General features: G+C 40.7%; 1 protein-coding gene across 1 annotated transcript in view; it reads right to left on the minus strand.

Annotated features, from left to right (window-relative positions):
* ABCC4 (ATP binding cassette subfamily C member 4) overlaps positions 1-14,835 on the minus strand; it is a 318,763-nt gene that overhangs the window by 69,428 nt on the left and 234,500 nt on the right. Inside the window, exons 22-23 of the mRNA XM_044284601.1 lie at positions 12,233-12,352; positions 11,090-11,200 (exon numbers count right to left, since the gene is read on the minus strand). Coding sequence (XP_044140536.1) covers positions 11,090-11,200; positions 12,233-12,352 — 231 coding nt within the window. The remainder of the gene's footprint in view (positions 1-11,089; positions 11,201-12,232; positions 12,353-14,835) is intronic.

The following is a 14,835-nucleotide window of genomic DNA, read 5'->3' on the forward strand; positions in this document are numbered from 1 at the left end:
GGGGACAGTGGGCGTACTGTGCTCTGTACAGCCAGGAGGCTGTGGGACATTGGCTGACAAAGCCGCACGAGTTCACAGGGTGTGAACTGGGACCTAGGTGAGTCAGGAAACTTTATGTTTAGTTAGAGCCTGGACGGGCGAGTGTTTATTATTTTGTCATTTTATTGTTGCTGGTGTTGAACAATAAATACACTGTTTGGACCTGAAACTTGGTGTCCTAAAGGCGTATCTGTGAGAATGACCCCCGGAGAAGAGCTAACCCCCCACAATGGATTGAAGGATGGCTGCAGCATTCAGTGTAATCACTTGGAGAGGAGACAATTTATCGTCAAAAACGGAAGAAAAACCATGCTATGATCCCTTGGAGGGTGCTATAATATAATCTGTTCTAAAAACATGGAATAATATAAAAATAAACATTATTATCCAGTTGGGGTTTTGGATGGGACAGGAAAGTGGGTATAAAAGGTTTGAAGGACCCTAAAATAATCATGGCCAATGAGGAAGAAGTTAGTACAGCTCCAAAACGCATCTGGCAATATTGCCAATAATTTGCAAAATCTTATACCCACCAAAAACCAACTGACCTATTGTCGAAACTAAGATTTAGTCTTACCGGTAAATGGTTTTCCAGGAGTCCGACATGACAGCACCACTGGAGGATGTCCTATTGATCTCTGTAGGGACAGGAAGCAAAAGAGACTAAAAGGCCCCTCCCAGGCCCCACTCTCCAGTGTTTTCCAAATTATTACACCGGATAGGATCCAACTTATTTTTTGGAACTCATAATGTTTACATCACATTGATTCAAAAAATAAAAAATCAGAACAACCAACAAAACCAAAGGGGGGGGCTGCTGTCATGTCAGACTGGTCGAATGGGCTCTCACAGTCAAAGGGCAGGATATACACTGCAGTCTGTAGGATTCCATGATTGTCTCCTTTATCCATCTAGCCAAGGTCTGTTTTGAGGCCTTGCTGCCTCTGTTCCACCAAACTGAACAAAATGATTAGTTGATTTTCTCCAGGATTCTGTTCTCTGAAGATATGCCAGTATTATTCTTCTGACGTCTAGGCAATGGAAATGCTCCTCCTGCACCTTTTTGGGGAGGCACAAAAAGGTAGGAAGAATTATTTCCTGTTTTCTATAAAAAGGAGAGACCACCTTTGGTAAGAAAGACAGATCCCGCCTCAGTATTATACGGTCGTCTAAGATCTTCAAGTATGGTTCAGTAATCGACAAGGCCTGAATCTCTCCTATTCTACGGGCCGTTGTTATAGCTACCAGGAATGAGGCTTTGAGGTACAAAAAGCTTATCAGATATATAAATTTAGGACTACATTTAAATCCCACGCTGGGATAGTCTGTCTGATAGTAGGTCTCATCCTAGACACTTCCTTTTCAAATCTTTTTATCCATCTATGTTCCGCCAATGGAGTGTCCAGAAAACAGGCTAATGCCAAAATCTGGACTTTTAGGGTACTAGGTCTTAGCCCCATATCAAATCTCATCTGAAGAAAATCCAGAATGTTAACTATTAAGGGGAACGCATTATCTGAATGATTAAGAGACAACCGCAATTTAAACTTCTTCCATATCTTGTTGTATATGGCCGAAGTTACCGGTTTACAACTATTCTGTAAAGTCGATATTACCGTGTCTGAGAGGCCCTGTCTCTTTAATGCCTGCCTCTCAGGATCCAGGCTGTCAGATTCAGCTTCTCGAGGTCCGGGTGTTTTAAAGGACCTTGTAGAAGGAGATCCCGTCTCTTTGGAACAGATATTGGATCCGCAATAGACATGTCCTTCAGAATTGGGAACAGACACCTCTTGGGCCAAGCTGGAGCTATCAAAATTAGAGTTGTTGAACTCGTTCTTAATTTACTCAATACCGCAGGGATCAGTGGTAAAAGGTGGGAACGCATATCCCAGATCCATCTTCCAATCCTAAGAGTGCATCCACTCCCACCGAATTGTCTCTGATTTAGAGAGTAGAAGTGATCCACTTGAGAATTCTCCCTTTATACAATGAGGTCTATATGTGGACTGCCCACTTGAGACAAATCAGTTGGAATACCTCCTTGATGAGCATCCACTCTCCTGGGTTGAATTTGTGCTGTTGTGTTGTATACTCCTTTGGGAGAATAGCTGAAATGGATAAAACATTCTTTTCTGCCTAGGTAAATATCTGGTCTGCTAGAGCCCGACCTTTGAGATAGCAGACTGTGGTCATGTTGTCCGCAAGCATCTTAAGATGTTGGTCCTGAAATAAATGCCCTGCTGCCTTCAAAGTTTCCAGACCTGCTTTCAGTTCTCTGAAATTTGACAATCTTTGACTGTCCTGGATGGACCAACTTCCCTGAAAGAAGCAGTCTTTCCAATGGGAGCCCCAACCTTTCTGACTTGAGTCCGTGGTGATTACTGCCGCTGGAGACAGATTCCAGGGAACCCCCCTCAGGATAGGGAGCTTCTTACTTTCTCTGGAAAGATCATTTTGAAATTGAGGGAGCGGTGATCTCTGTCCTGCAAAGTCCTTGAATGAAATTGTGCCCAAGGGACCATTAGGATGCAAGATGTCATTAGCCCCAGTATTTGCATGTATTCCCTTAAGGTACAAATTCCCATTCTTCAGGAGTCGAGCATCTCTCTTATCTTTTCTTGTTTTAAGCGAGGGAGATAAGAACGCTGCTCCTCTGAGTCTAGAAGAGTTCCCAGAAATATCTTCTTGGTATCTGGGTTCAGGTCCGATTTCTCGTAATTTACTATCCATTCCAATTCTTTTAAGACGGTAAAGGTTTGTTGAAGATGATCCTTCAGAAGCTGTTCTGATTTTGCTATGAGTAGAAAATCGTCCAGGTATGGTACTATCATTATGTGACTTTGTCTCAAATAGGCCATTATCTCTGCCATCAATTTCTTGAATTATGATATTCCAAACGGAAATGGTAGTGGTAGATTCTTCCTTTGATTCCGATTGCAAATCTCAGGTACTGTTGGTGCTGTTGATGAATAGGGATGTGATACTAGGCATCCTTTATGTCTATGGTGCACAAGAATGCTCCCGGATTTATAAGTAGAGTTGTAGATCTTATTGACTCCATCTTGAATCTGTGGTATATAATCCATTTGTTCAGGAACTTTAAATGTATTATCATCCTGAATGACCCATCTGGCTTTTTTATGAACAGCTTTGAAAAATGTCCCTTCAATTCCTGTATATAAAAAGGCACTGAGACTATTGCTTCTAGACTGGCAAGTTTCTGTATGTCTGCTAGAAGCGGCTCCTGTAGAGACGTGGTCTGAAATTCCGCAATTTAAAAATTGTGAGGAGGACGACAGCGGAATTCTAGTCTGAACCCCTCGCGGATAGAATCTAGAACCCACTGGATTGTGAGTGATTCGCAGCCACCTCTGTCAGAAGTAACTAAATCTCCCCCCACCCGTCTGACGTAATAGTTTCCCTGTAGTACTTTTGGAATTTGGATTGAGGAGAAATCCTCTTCCTCCTTTAGGATAGCTCAATCTCCCAGTCTTGCCTTTACCTCTAGGTGTTGTATTTTGAAACTGTCTAGAGCAGTGGTGGCGAACCTATGACACGGGTGCCAGAGGCGGCACTCAGAGCCCTCTCTGTGGGCACCCGCACCCTGGAAAAAGTATTTTCCTGCCATTGGTGTAGGGCGCACTATGAACGGCACAGGCAGCACACTGAATGTAGGCAGGCTATTATAGCTAAATAGATAAAGTACACAGAAGATATACTATATTGGTATTCAGGTTTAATTGCTGTGTTGGCACTTTGCAATACATAAGTGGGTTTTGGGTTGCCGTTTGGGCACTCAGTCTCTAACAGGTTCACCATCACTGGTCTGGAGGATTTCCGAAATGGCTGCATCTTTCTTGCTTTCTCCTCCGGTAAGCCTTTCTTCTTATCCGCGGCTCTTTCTAGAATAGAATCCAGGACTGGTCCAAACAGATAAAAAACGGAGAAGGGGATCACACATAATTCATTCTTGGAAACTATGTCTCTTGACCATGACCTAAGCTAAAGAGCCCTCTTGCCGTATTTGTTAATAGTCTCATTGCGAGCTCAAAAACGGATAGACTCTGCTGAAGCATCTGCCATGAAAGCTGTAGCAATCTTCAATAGTGGTAGAGACGCCAATATCTCCTCTCTAGAGGCTTTTAATTTGAGATGGTTTTCAAGCTGATCAAGCCAAAGATTCATTGCTCTGGCTACTTACGTTGCAGCAATATTTGTGTTGATAGATACAGCCGAAGATTCCCACGCTTTCTTCAATAATCCATCTATCTTATGATCCATTGGATACTTCATTTGTGATGAGTCTTCAAATGGAATCATAGTATTCTTTGCCACCTTTGCTACTTGAATATCAACTTTTGGAATGTCTTCCCATAATTTTGTCTCCTCCGGATTGAATAAAAGTCTGCATTTTTATTCACGTGGCAAATACAGTTTCTTTTCTGCATCCTACCGCTCATCCTTTATTAATTCTTTTAAATTGGAGTTTACTGGATCCTCGCAGGAAAAGAGGTATCGCCTTGATTCTTTAGAAAAGGAGGACGAGAAACGTGTATTATCTTCCTCCACTTCTCCCTCTGAATAATATAAGCCATAGTCTACCGAGTCGGAATCCATTTGATCCCTGGGTCTTTTAGACCGTGGCGGAGAGGGGACTGGGGATGGTACCAGGTTAGACATAGACGTCTGAACTTCCTCTCTTATCATAACTATCAAGTCCGACAAAAAATAAGGCGGCCCCTCTTTAAGAATTTTTGTAAGGCAGTCAGGGCATAATTGTTTCTTGTAAGACTCTAGAAGTCTTTTAGAACAGGTCGCACACTTTCTATTTTTTTTGTTTATACTTGGGACTTGTGTCCTATTTCTTTATCGAGAGATGGAGAGAAAGAGAGAGAGATTCCTATAGTCCATACATTATGCCAGACAAAAAGGACAGGGAAGTAACTTGCTAACTTGCATAACCCTGGGCAGGGGAATCTGTGCTAGCCTCCTGCTTTCCAGATGCCTGGACCTCCATAATGCACAGACTGAAATCTCAGCTGGTGTCATATAAATATACTTACCCCATTGGGTCCACCCCCTGTAATAACGGGCGCCGCCATCTTCTTTCGGCCATGTGACCCGCTCAGCAATCGCGCGCACAGACCCACGCCTCATGTGAAGCGGCATCGGCTTGCCCGATACCGCGGCTTCCTTCCAGAGATGACGCGGGAGCTTTGGTGCGGATCCTTCCCCAAGCTCCCTACGGGTATCAGGTAAGAGCTAGGGGACCCCTTCCCAGAGGGGTGCTAGCCTAGGCTACCGGAGACACAGGAGAGGCATAAATCCCCCGACGCAGACTCAGCCTCTTTCTGCTAAGAGGAGTACTTCTCCTCTTCATAAATAAGCAGGGATCCCTTCTCTGCTTCCATATCCCTGTATGGACAGGAAGAACACTGGAGAGTGGGGGCGGGAAGGGGCCTTTCAATCTCTCTCACTTCCTGTCCCTACAGAGATCAATAGGACATCCTCCAGTGGTGCAGTCATGGAGGGACATCCTGGAAAACACAAATCCTAAAGTAAGAGCGGAAGGTGTGTGGCACATCTCACAAACAGCGTGAGGGATATTCCATACATTCAGAGCCCGGGGAGCCAAGACACAGCATTGCAGCTACCACGTGGGACGCCATGGTGGATAGCAGCGCATGATCTCCAACAGTAAGAACATACTCTCGATTGCCATCAAGTACATACTGTCAATTGCTATAATTACAAAGGAGAACTAAGAACCATCATACTGGAAGTGTAGGGAAACCATACACTTCTAATACAAAGTATCCACTGGGTTGGATTTACTTGTTTACATATTGACATCAAGTCTCTTATTTTGGAAAAAAGGACAGACTATATTACAGTATTACAACAACTGATTTATTCTATAGATGCTTGAATCATAGAGGCAATATTTTCTGAATAAGGAGCAAGTATAAATTTATCAGTATAATATTGGACATAAGAGGAATGCAATTTGGATGAACTATACTATATCAGCATAATATTGGATTTGCAAGGAATGCAATTAGGATGAAATAGGTATATTGTAAATATATGTACTAGATAGGGGGTATACATGGAACAATTCCCCTGATCAATTTGTTGCTCCATAGGAGGTGAGGAGGATCCTATTAATAATTTCACCTCATATGCAGTAAGAAAAAAGGGGATATTGTCCACTTATTTTATATTTTTAACCATTTATGTACATGCATGTTGTAATTTTACCATTATTTTATATATATTTTTTATATATTTTAATGATAAATAAATGTTAATATAGACAAGGTTGACCGACATGTTCTAAGTGAAGTGTGCATGTCTATGTTTAGAGTACAAGATGTTTTAGATTGACGGGTGATTCAAGAGTTAGCGCTCCTTTATCCATAGCAACAAAGGGGTGAGCAACTAAACTAAATATAATTTCATGATTTTTTGTTTCCTTTTAAGAAAAGCTTACTCGTACAATGAAAAGCTAACCAACTTTAATATATTTAGAAATGTTTTATTTAATTGTGTTTCAGTTCTTCACTCGATGGCCATGAGTGAATGGGACCATTCTTGTTTATTGAGCATCCAGAGACTGAAAGCTAACAGCAAGATTTGTCTAGTATAGATTTTCAGCCACTGGCTAGAAACAAGAACGCTGCCAATTGTTCAAAACTCCTAGCAAACAGACCGGGACTTAATGCATAAAAATATGCTTAGGTTGTGTTCACACATGCATGGAGCTTTCCGTTCCTCTAATCCATTAGAAGAACACAAAAATGGGAATTAAAAGAAATAATTTTTTTTATTTTTATTTTTTCATTTTTCAGTTCCTTTGATAAGACATGTCCTATCTTTTGCAGAGTGGAGGCACAGTTAAAAGCCGTGGGCTTTCGGGCTAGTGACTCAATAGAGCGCCGAGTTTATGCAGTTGATCATCGTGCATTATGGACCACTATTTGTGGTCCGCAACACTGGCATGGTGACCATACAGTCGCTTGAACGAGCCCTTAGCCTGTCATCATAAATTATGATTCTGGTTAAAATTATGTACACACCTGTGTTCATCCCTTCCATAGAGGTTCCAGAAAGGTTTCCATTACTTTTAACAGCAAGATTGTGGCAGCAAGCAACACTAGTCCTTCCATCAAAATCAACAAAACCTTAATAGTTTGTAAATCATGATGGGCCCTACTATAATGAATGAAAGCTATTGCCCACATGGGACACAATCTAAGCTTTTCCTAACAATTAGGCCTCATGCACACGAACATGTGCTGCCCGTTGCCATATTGCAGACCCCATTTAAGATACGCAATACACAGACGCTGTACTGTGGGCATTCCGCATCACGGAAGTGGAACCATTCACTTAAACGGAGATTCGGAATGGTGTGGAACGGAACCCTTACGAAACACTACGGAGTGCTTCCGTCCCATACTTCTGTTATGCAAAAAGATAAAACATGTCCTATCTTTTTGCGAAACGGATGGATCGCGGACCCATTAAAGTGAACGGGTCCGCGATCCGCTGCGGCAGCCCCAAGGTTGCCGTTTGTGCATTGCGTCTCGCAGTACGAGCACGGGGCGCACATATTTGTGTGCAGGAGGCCTTAATAAAAATACAACCTAAATAGGATTAGATAATAGCTTTCAGTTTTTCTTCTGAAAGTTGGCTTCAAGGATCTGCTAATTAAAATAATTTCTAACATATTTGAAGCATATCTGAAGCTCAGGAAAAGGTTGTTACTTTTCAAGTCACCATGGTATTTCTCCTGGATAACTTTATTTTTCAGTCTATGTAGCTGTATGTTTTTTGTTTTTTTTCTCGCAACTTGCAGTTTTTAATAAATGTCATTTTGGGGTAAACATAACTTTCTGATTAACTTTTATTAACTCTTTCTGGGAGGCAGATGGGGAAAAAAATTATTTTATTTTAATTTTATTTTTTACATTTTTATACTTTTGTGCAATGAAACCTTATTTTCTTCCCAGGAAGAATATCTTTTTGCATCTCCGCATCCCAAGACCTCAAGACCCATAACTTTTATAATTTTCTTTCTATGGAGATGTGTGAGGTCTTGATTTTTGTGTAGATTTCATTCGTATCATTTTGGGGTAAATTAAGCATATTTTCAATTGGAAAAAAGCTTATTTTTTATTAAAAATTTTTAATGTAGTAGTTTTTGGTTTTTTTTTACCACTTAACAGTCCCACAAGGGGACAATAACGGCCAATATTTTGATTGGTTGTAAACTACAATGCACTAACCCTACAGTGCATTGCATTTTAACCCCTTAAGGACCCTGCCATTTTTCACCTTAAGGACCAGGCCATTTTTTACAAATATGACATGTCACTTTATGTAGTGATAACTTTAAAATGCTTTTACTTATCCAGGCCATTCTGAGAATGTATTCGTGTCACATTGTCCTTTATGACAGTAGTAAATGTGAGTCAAAATATAGCATCTTTATTTAGAAAAAAATGCCAAATTTACAAAAAAAAAATTGAAACATTTAAAAGCAGAGAAATTGAAATTTTGAAAATTCGTAAAAAAAACAGATAGTGATACCTCCTAAAATATTTATTACTTTACATTTCACAGATGTCTACTTCATGTTTGGATAATTTTGTAACATTAAATTTTCTTTTTTTGGGATGTTAGAAGGCTTAGAAGTTTAGAAGCAAATCCCACTTTTTAAGGACCAGTTCAGGTCTGAAGTAACTTTGTGAGGTTTACATAATAGAAACCACCCATAAATGACTCAATTTTAGAAACTACATCCCTCAAGGTATTCAAAACTGATTTTACAAACTTTGTAAACCCTTTAGGTGTGTTCCACAAGAATAAAAAAGAAATGTAGATGAGTTCAGAATTTCACTTTTTTTGCAGATTTTCCATTTTAATTCATTTTTTCTGCTAACAAAGCAAGGGTTAACAGCCAAACAAAACTCAATATTTATTGCCCCGATGCTGTAGTTTACAGAAACACCCCATATGTGGTCATAAACACGGGCAGGGTGCAGGAGGAAAGGAACGCCATATGGTTTTTGGAAGAGGCAGATATCATTGGTATCATTTTAAGCTGCCATGTCACATTTGAAGACGCCCCCGATGAATCCCTAGAGTCGAAACTTCAAAAAAAGACCCCATTTTTGAAACTACAGGATAAGGTGGCAGTTTTTTTGGTACTATTTTAGGGTACATATGATTTTTTGGTTGCTCTATATTACACTTTTTGTGAGCCAATGTAACAAAAAAATTGCTGTTTTGGCACAGTTTGTATTTTTTGTTATTTACAATTTTCATCTGACAGGTTAAATCATGAGCAATTTGTATAGAGCAGGTTGTTATGGACGCGACAATACCAAATAGGACTTCTTTTTTGTTTGTTTCAGTTTTACATAATATAGCATTTTTTAAATAAATCATGTTTTAGTGTCTCCATAGTCTGAGAGCCATATTTAATTATTATTATTTTTTTTTGGCGACTGTCTTAGGTAGGGTCTCATTTTTTACAGGATGAGATGACTGTTTGAATGCCACCATTTTGGGGTGCATATGACTTTTCGATCGCTTGCTATTACACTTTTTGCGATGTAAGGTGACAAAAAAAAATGGCTTTTTTTTACCCTTTTTTTTTTTTAATGGTGTTCACCTGAGAGGTTAGGTCATGTGGTATACATAATATGTCATTTTTTCCCCCTATTTCTACAGTTTTTTTTTACTTTTTGGGAAAAGGATACTTTTTAATTTTTTTACACTTGAAAATTACAATACTTCTGTATTGTAATGCATTGGCTGTAAGTGTATTACTCTATGTAAGGCTACTTTCACACCTGCGTTCGGTGCAGATCCGTCTTGCATTTGCACAGACGGATCCGCACCGATAATGCAAACGCTTGTATTTGTTCCGAACAGGATCAGTTTGCATTATTCACAAAAAAAAAAAAAAAGATCAGTCTTGACTTACATTGAAAGTCAATGGGAGGAGGATTCGTTTTCAATCGCACCATATTGTGTCAGTGAAAACTGATCCGTCCCAATTGACTTACAATTGGCTCTGCATCCTCAAAAGCAGAACGGAGACCAAACGCAGCCAAATTGATGCATTCTGAACGGATCCTTATCCATTCAGAATGCACTTGGGGCTGAACTGATCCGTTTTGGGCCGCTTGTGAGATCCCCGAAACTGATCTCACAAGCGGACCCAGAAACGCCAGTGTGAAAGTAGCCTAATACACTTACAGCTTTATGCTCTTTAGTCACAGGTCATACAGCACTAGTGAAGGGATATGGGTGTCATACGCAATGCGAGTTTTAGTCTGGCAAATCAATTCTGTGGTCTACGAACTGCAAAGTATGTTGCGTAAAGATTCCGAAAAGTGGGAACGTGTCATGAAAGATTTAAGCATTTTGCCAATGCGACGGATACAATGTCCATCAGACTACTGTACAGTCAGCCACGACTAATGGGGGCCTGGACATCAGAAACAATTATTGTATTTCCTAGGGCCAATTTAAACCTATAAATAATATGTCGCTGCAGTTCAGCCACCATTAGCATCAAGCTTGCCTCACTGACACAGGCAGAACCACTGGATAAAATATAAATGACAGAGGAAATTGAGCCATGGCTTACAGGAATATACATCATTAACATCATCTAAACTGAATACAGAATAATCCCCACAGTGAGGGATTCCGATTACATTAGGAATGAAAAAACACACTCAGCGAGCATCACTTAATTCAGTTTTTCAGGAATGAAGATAAACTATGCAGGTGAAGGATGTGGCTGAACTGAATTTTGACTTTATAATGATCTACTTTCATACCAACAAGCTCTCTAGATAGTAGCTATGTAAACTAAATGTGGAGTCAACCATCCATCCACAGCAGCGTGACAAACAGCTTAGGGTCATGTTAGAATAGAAGGCTCTTACAGAATGATGTGATTCCAGTCAATTTTGACTCAAAGTGACAACTAACTTATATTAATGTCTCATACTGCATACACACTTACTTTTTGAGAGGATTAAGGACCCAAAAGCAATGGCTATTACAAACAGAGCACATATGGCATCCAGGCGCACTGCAAGCCAACGGGAGGTGGTCAGGAACAAAAACCAGGATTCTATTGGAAAAGAGGAGCATGATGAAATGTAAAACACTAACATGTGGAAACAGAATCTATCACCATGATCTTGGACCATTATCTTTAGTAATACACAAGAAGTACTTCACATAAGGAGTCCAGATCACTAGTATTATTTCACTACTGCCCACCTTCCTCTGGCGTCAGAACGGAAAGCTGAAATACACATTCTGGGCAACTGTGCCATGTCAACGTAGTGGAGAGGACTCATGCGGCAGTCCTGACAAAGTATTGCATTACAACTTTAAACCCTGACAATGGGGAATTTGGGGCAGTAGGGAAAAAAAGAATAGCAATCTGGACTCCTTATATGTAGTAATCCTCAAGTATTACTGCAGATAATAGTGCAAGATGGTAGTGTCAGATTCCCTGTAATATGGTAAATGGAGTCCCAAATCATAAATGTAAAATGTATAATATATAAACATAAATCATGACGATACTAGTCCAAGACCAGTAATTTATCCCAACTACTGGAAGCAGATGTTGGCGATTGGATTATCAAAATAGCACGTAGCATAGTCAGTGACGGGATTTAAAACTAACTAAAGAAAAAAGAAATCATCAACCTGCCTCATAGACGGTCAATGTGGTGACAAAAAATGCAGCACTGCGAGAGGGGTGCGGGATGCTGTATGCTACTTCTGCAGTGCTTCTGGATTACACAGGGCGGAAACATTACAAGTGGAGAGCATTCACTGTGGCCCATCAAGCTTTGCTCTACAGTGCACCCCCTCGTTATAGCATCATCATCAGACTAGCAATAGGATTTGACTATGGACTCCAGTCCAACAGTGATATGTCAACATGACTGAGCCCACAATGTGGATTGTAGGAGCAGAATATCCAATAAAAATAATGGACATCTTTAGTTTTAATGCTTTTTCCAGCTGTGTGGATACCAAAATACACTGCAGATGCCTTTAGCTGCATAGCCTTCAATGATGTTGACAGGATAGCCTTATATATAGTATATTTCCCCAAGACTCTAAGAATAACAGCTACACAAACCAGAATGGAGATCTTGTTTTTCATCAAATGACTGCTGGAAACGCTCTTCTGCTTTAAATGCCCGTATTGTCCAAAGTCCCTGGAGGGAAGTTGATAGGTGGGAGAACACTGGACTTCGAGCTGGAAGAGAAGAGGTCATTTATATAGGCTCACTTCTGGCATGGACTTACAAAAGATCTAGGTTACATTGCACCGCTTCTTGCTCCTTCCATGTTCAACAAAAGCCATTAGAGTGAAGTTATCCAGAGTTTGCTCAGATGCCACTCCATCTAGTCTACAAAGCATCCAAGTATTAGAACATGTCACTCGAGCAATTCACACAACAAAACGTTGCAATTCTTGGATACACATTGGAAAAAGGGTTATTCTTAAATTGCTAAAATAAAACCTAAGACAGAACAACACCATTAAGACAACAACCACAACGGACAGTTCATCTCCAAAATTGAACAAAGGATCGCACAGCAAAATCTATGGTCCTTGATGAATTCTGTAACAAGATTACATAGATATTCTCATATAAAAAGATATGCACACACTACCACACACAATTACTCACTTCCGCTCTGGAGGCGGACACCAAAATGCTGCTTGCAGCGTTGTGGTGTCCGCCTGACTATGCGGAGCCAAACAGATCCGTCCTGACTTACAATGTAAGTCGATGGGGATGGATCCATTTTTCACTGACACAATATGGTGCAACTGAAAACGGATCCGTCCCCCATTGACTTTCAATGGTGTCAAGGACGGATCCGTTTTGACTTTGTTCATGATGATGCGAACGGATCCGTTCATAACGGATACAAAAGTGTTTGCATTATCGGTGCGGGTCCGTCTGTGCAGATACAAGATGGATCCGCACCAAACGCCTATGTAAAAGTAGCCTAAGAGGGGATCACACCTCTAGGCCACATTGACATGTGCAGTAGCAGGGGTTATATAAGCAGAGCTTATTCACATGTGAGTAATTCAAGTCTGTGTTGTCCATGTTCTCCAGGGTCAGTTCCATTGAATTGTATGTGTATTCAGATGTCTGTTTTTTCCACGGACTGTCCTCAGGAAAAACTGTGAAATCATGCACTCCCTTGGTATGTTTTGTGGACAGAATATGCCCAGTCTATTTAGTGGGACAGTTAAAACAATAGACTACACAGAGAAGCCCAGAAAACAGATCAAGTTGTAAAAAAAAAAAAAAACTTGCTGGTTTTTGCAGATGCAAAAAAATAAATATCAACCATAGTAAAAAAAAAAAATCTAAAAACAATGAGAGACATCCTGAACTTGGAGATGCGAAACTCGTATGTAAAATGTTTTTTGCGTCCACAACACAGACATGGCATGGATGTGTGACTATGGCCTTATTTAGTTATTCAGGCCACACTTGAACTTCCAAGGAAGTTTACTTCATATATAGGATTTTGTAATAAGGAACATATAAGTTGACCAATCTGAGCCACTGAGGGGAAGAGGGTATTAATAAATTTCCATTTTTTCAAGCGCAAATGAAAGAGATAGAGTAAAAGTCATGGTATCTAGTACACCCAAACGCCACACTTGAGGGCTAGAGGAGCCTAGAGAAATCAAAATGAGTATTTAAGAACAAAAAGGACCGGTGACCAGAAAGGCAATATTCTATTACACAGCATGTATAAAAGATACTTTCTTCAGTTTGCTGACATACATTGCTGTCAGAAATACCTTGGGCCAGATTTATCATGACTCTGACAGCTCACTCCACTTTCACATATGGCTAAAGTCAGTTTTAGCCAAGTCAGATTTATGATCAGCCCTTTAAGGCTACTTTCACACTAGCGTTCGATCGGATCTGTTCTGAACGGATCCGATCATAATAATGCAGACGGAGGCTCCGTTTAGAACGGATCCGTCTGCATTATATTAGCATATAAAAGCTAAGTGTGAAAATAGCCTCGGACGGATCCGTCCAGACTTTCAATGTAAAGTCAATGGGGGACGGATCCGCCTGAAGATTGAGCCATATTGTGGCATCTTCAAACGGATCCGTCCCCATTGACTTACATTGTAAGTCTGGACGGATCCGCACGGATCCGCACGGCCAGGCGGACACCCGAACGCTGCAAGCAGCGTTCAGCTGTCCGCCTGTCCGTGCGGAGGCGAGCGGAGCGGAGGCTGAACGCCGCCAGACTGATGCAGTCTGAGCGGATCCGCTTCATTCAGACTGCATCAGGGCTGGACGGCTGCGTTCGGGTCCGCTCGTGAGCTCCTTCAAACGGAGCTCACGAGCGGACCGACGAACGCTAGTGTGAAAGTAGCCTAAGACTGTAATAAATGTGGTTTGACGGTAGCAGTTTATCCGTCAGTAAGCAGCTTTACAAAAGTCGCACGTTTTCATGAAAAAGTCGCACGTTTTCATGAAAAAGTCGCATGTTCTATTAAAAAGTCTCATAAGATAAGCATGGTCCTCACTGGAGTGAAATTGCGACTTTTTTGCGACTTTTTAAATAGTCCCAATAGTAAATCTGTCTAGAGATTCATTTACATAAGAAAACACGCCCACTTTCAGAAAACTGGAGAGCAAATTTGTGCGCAGTTTTAGCGTTTGGGACTTTTTTACTCCATTATTT

Source organism: Bufo gargarizans, chromosome 3, assembly GCF_014858855.1.
Source record: "Bufo gargarizans isolate SCDJY-AF-19 chromosome 3, ASM1485885v1, whole genome shotgun sequence".
In the NCBI taxonomy this organism is placed as follows: Eukaryota; Metazoa; Chordata; class Amphibia; order Anura; family Bufonidae; genus Bufo; species Bufo gargarizans.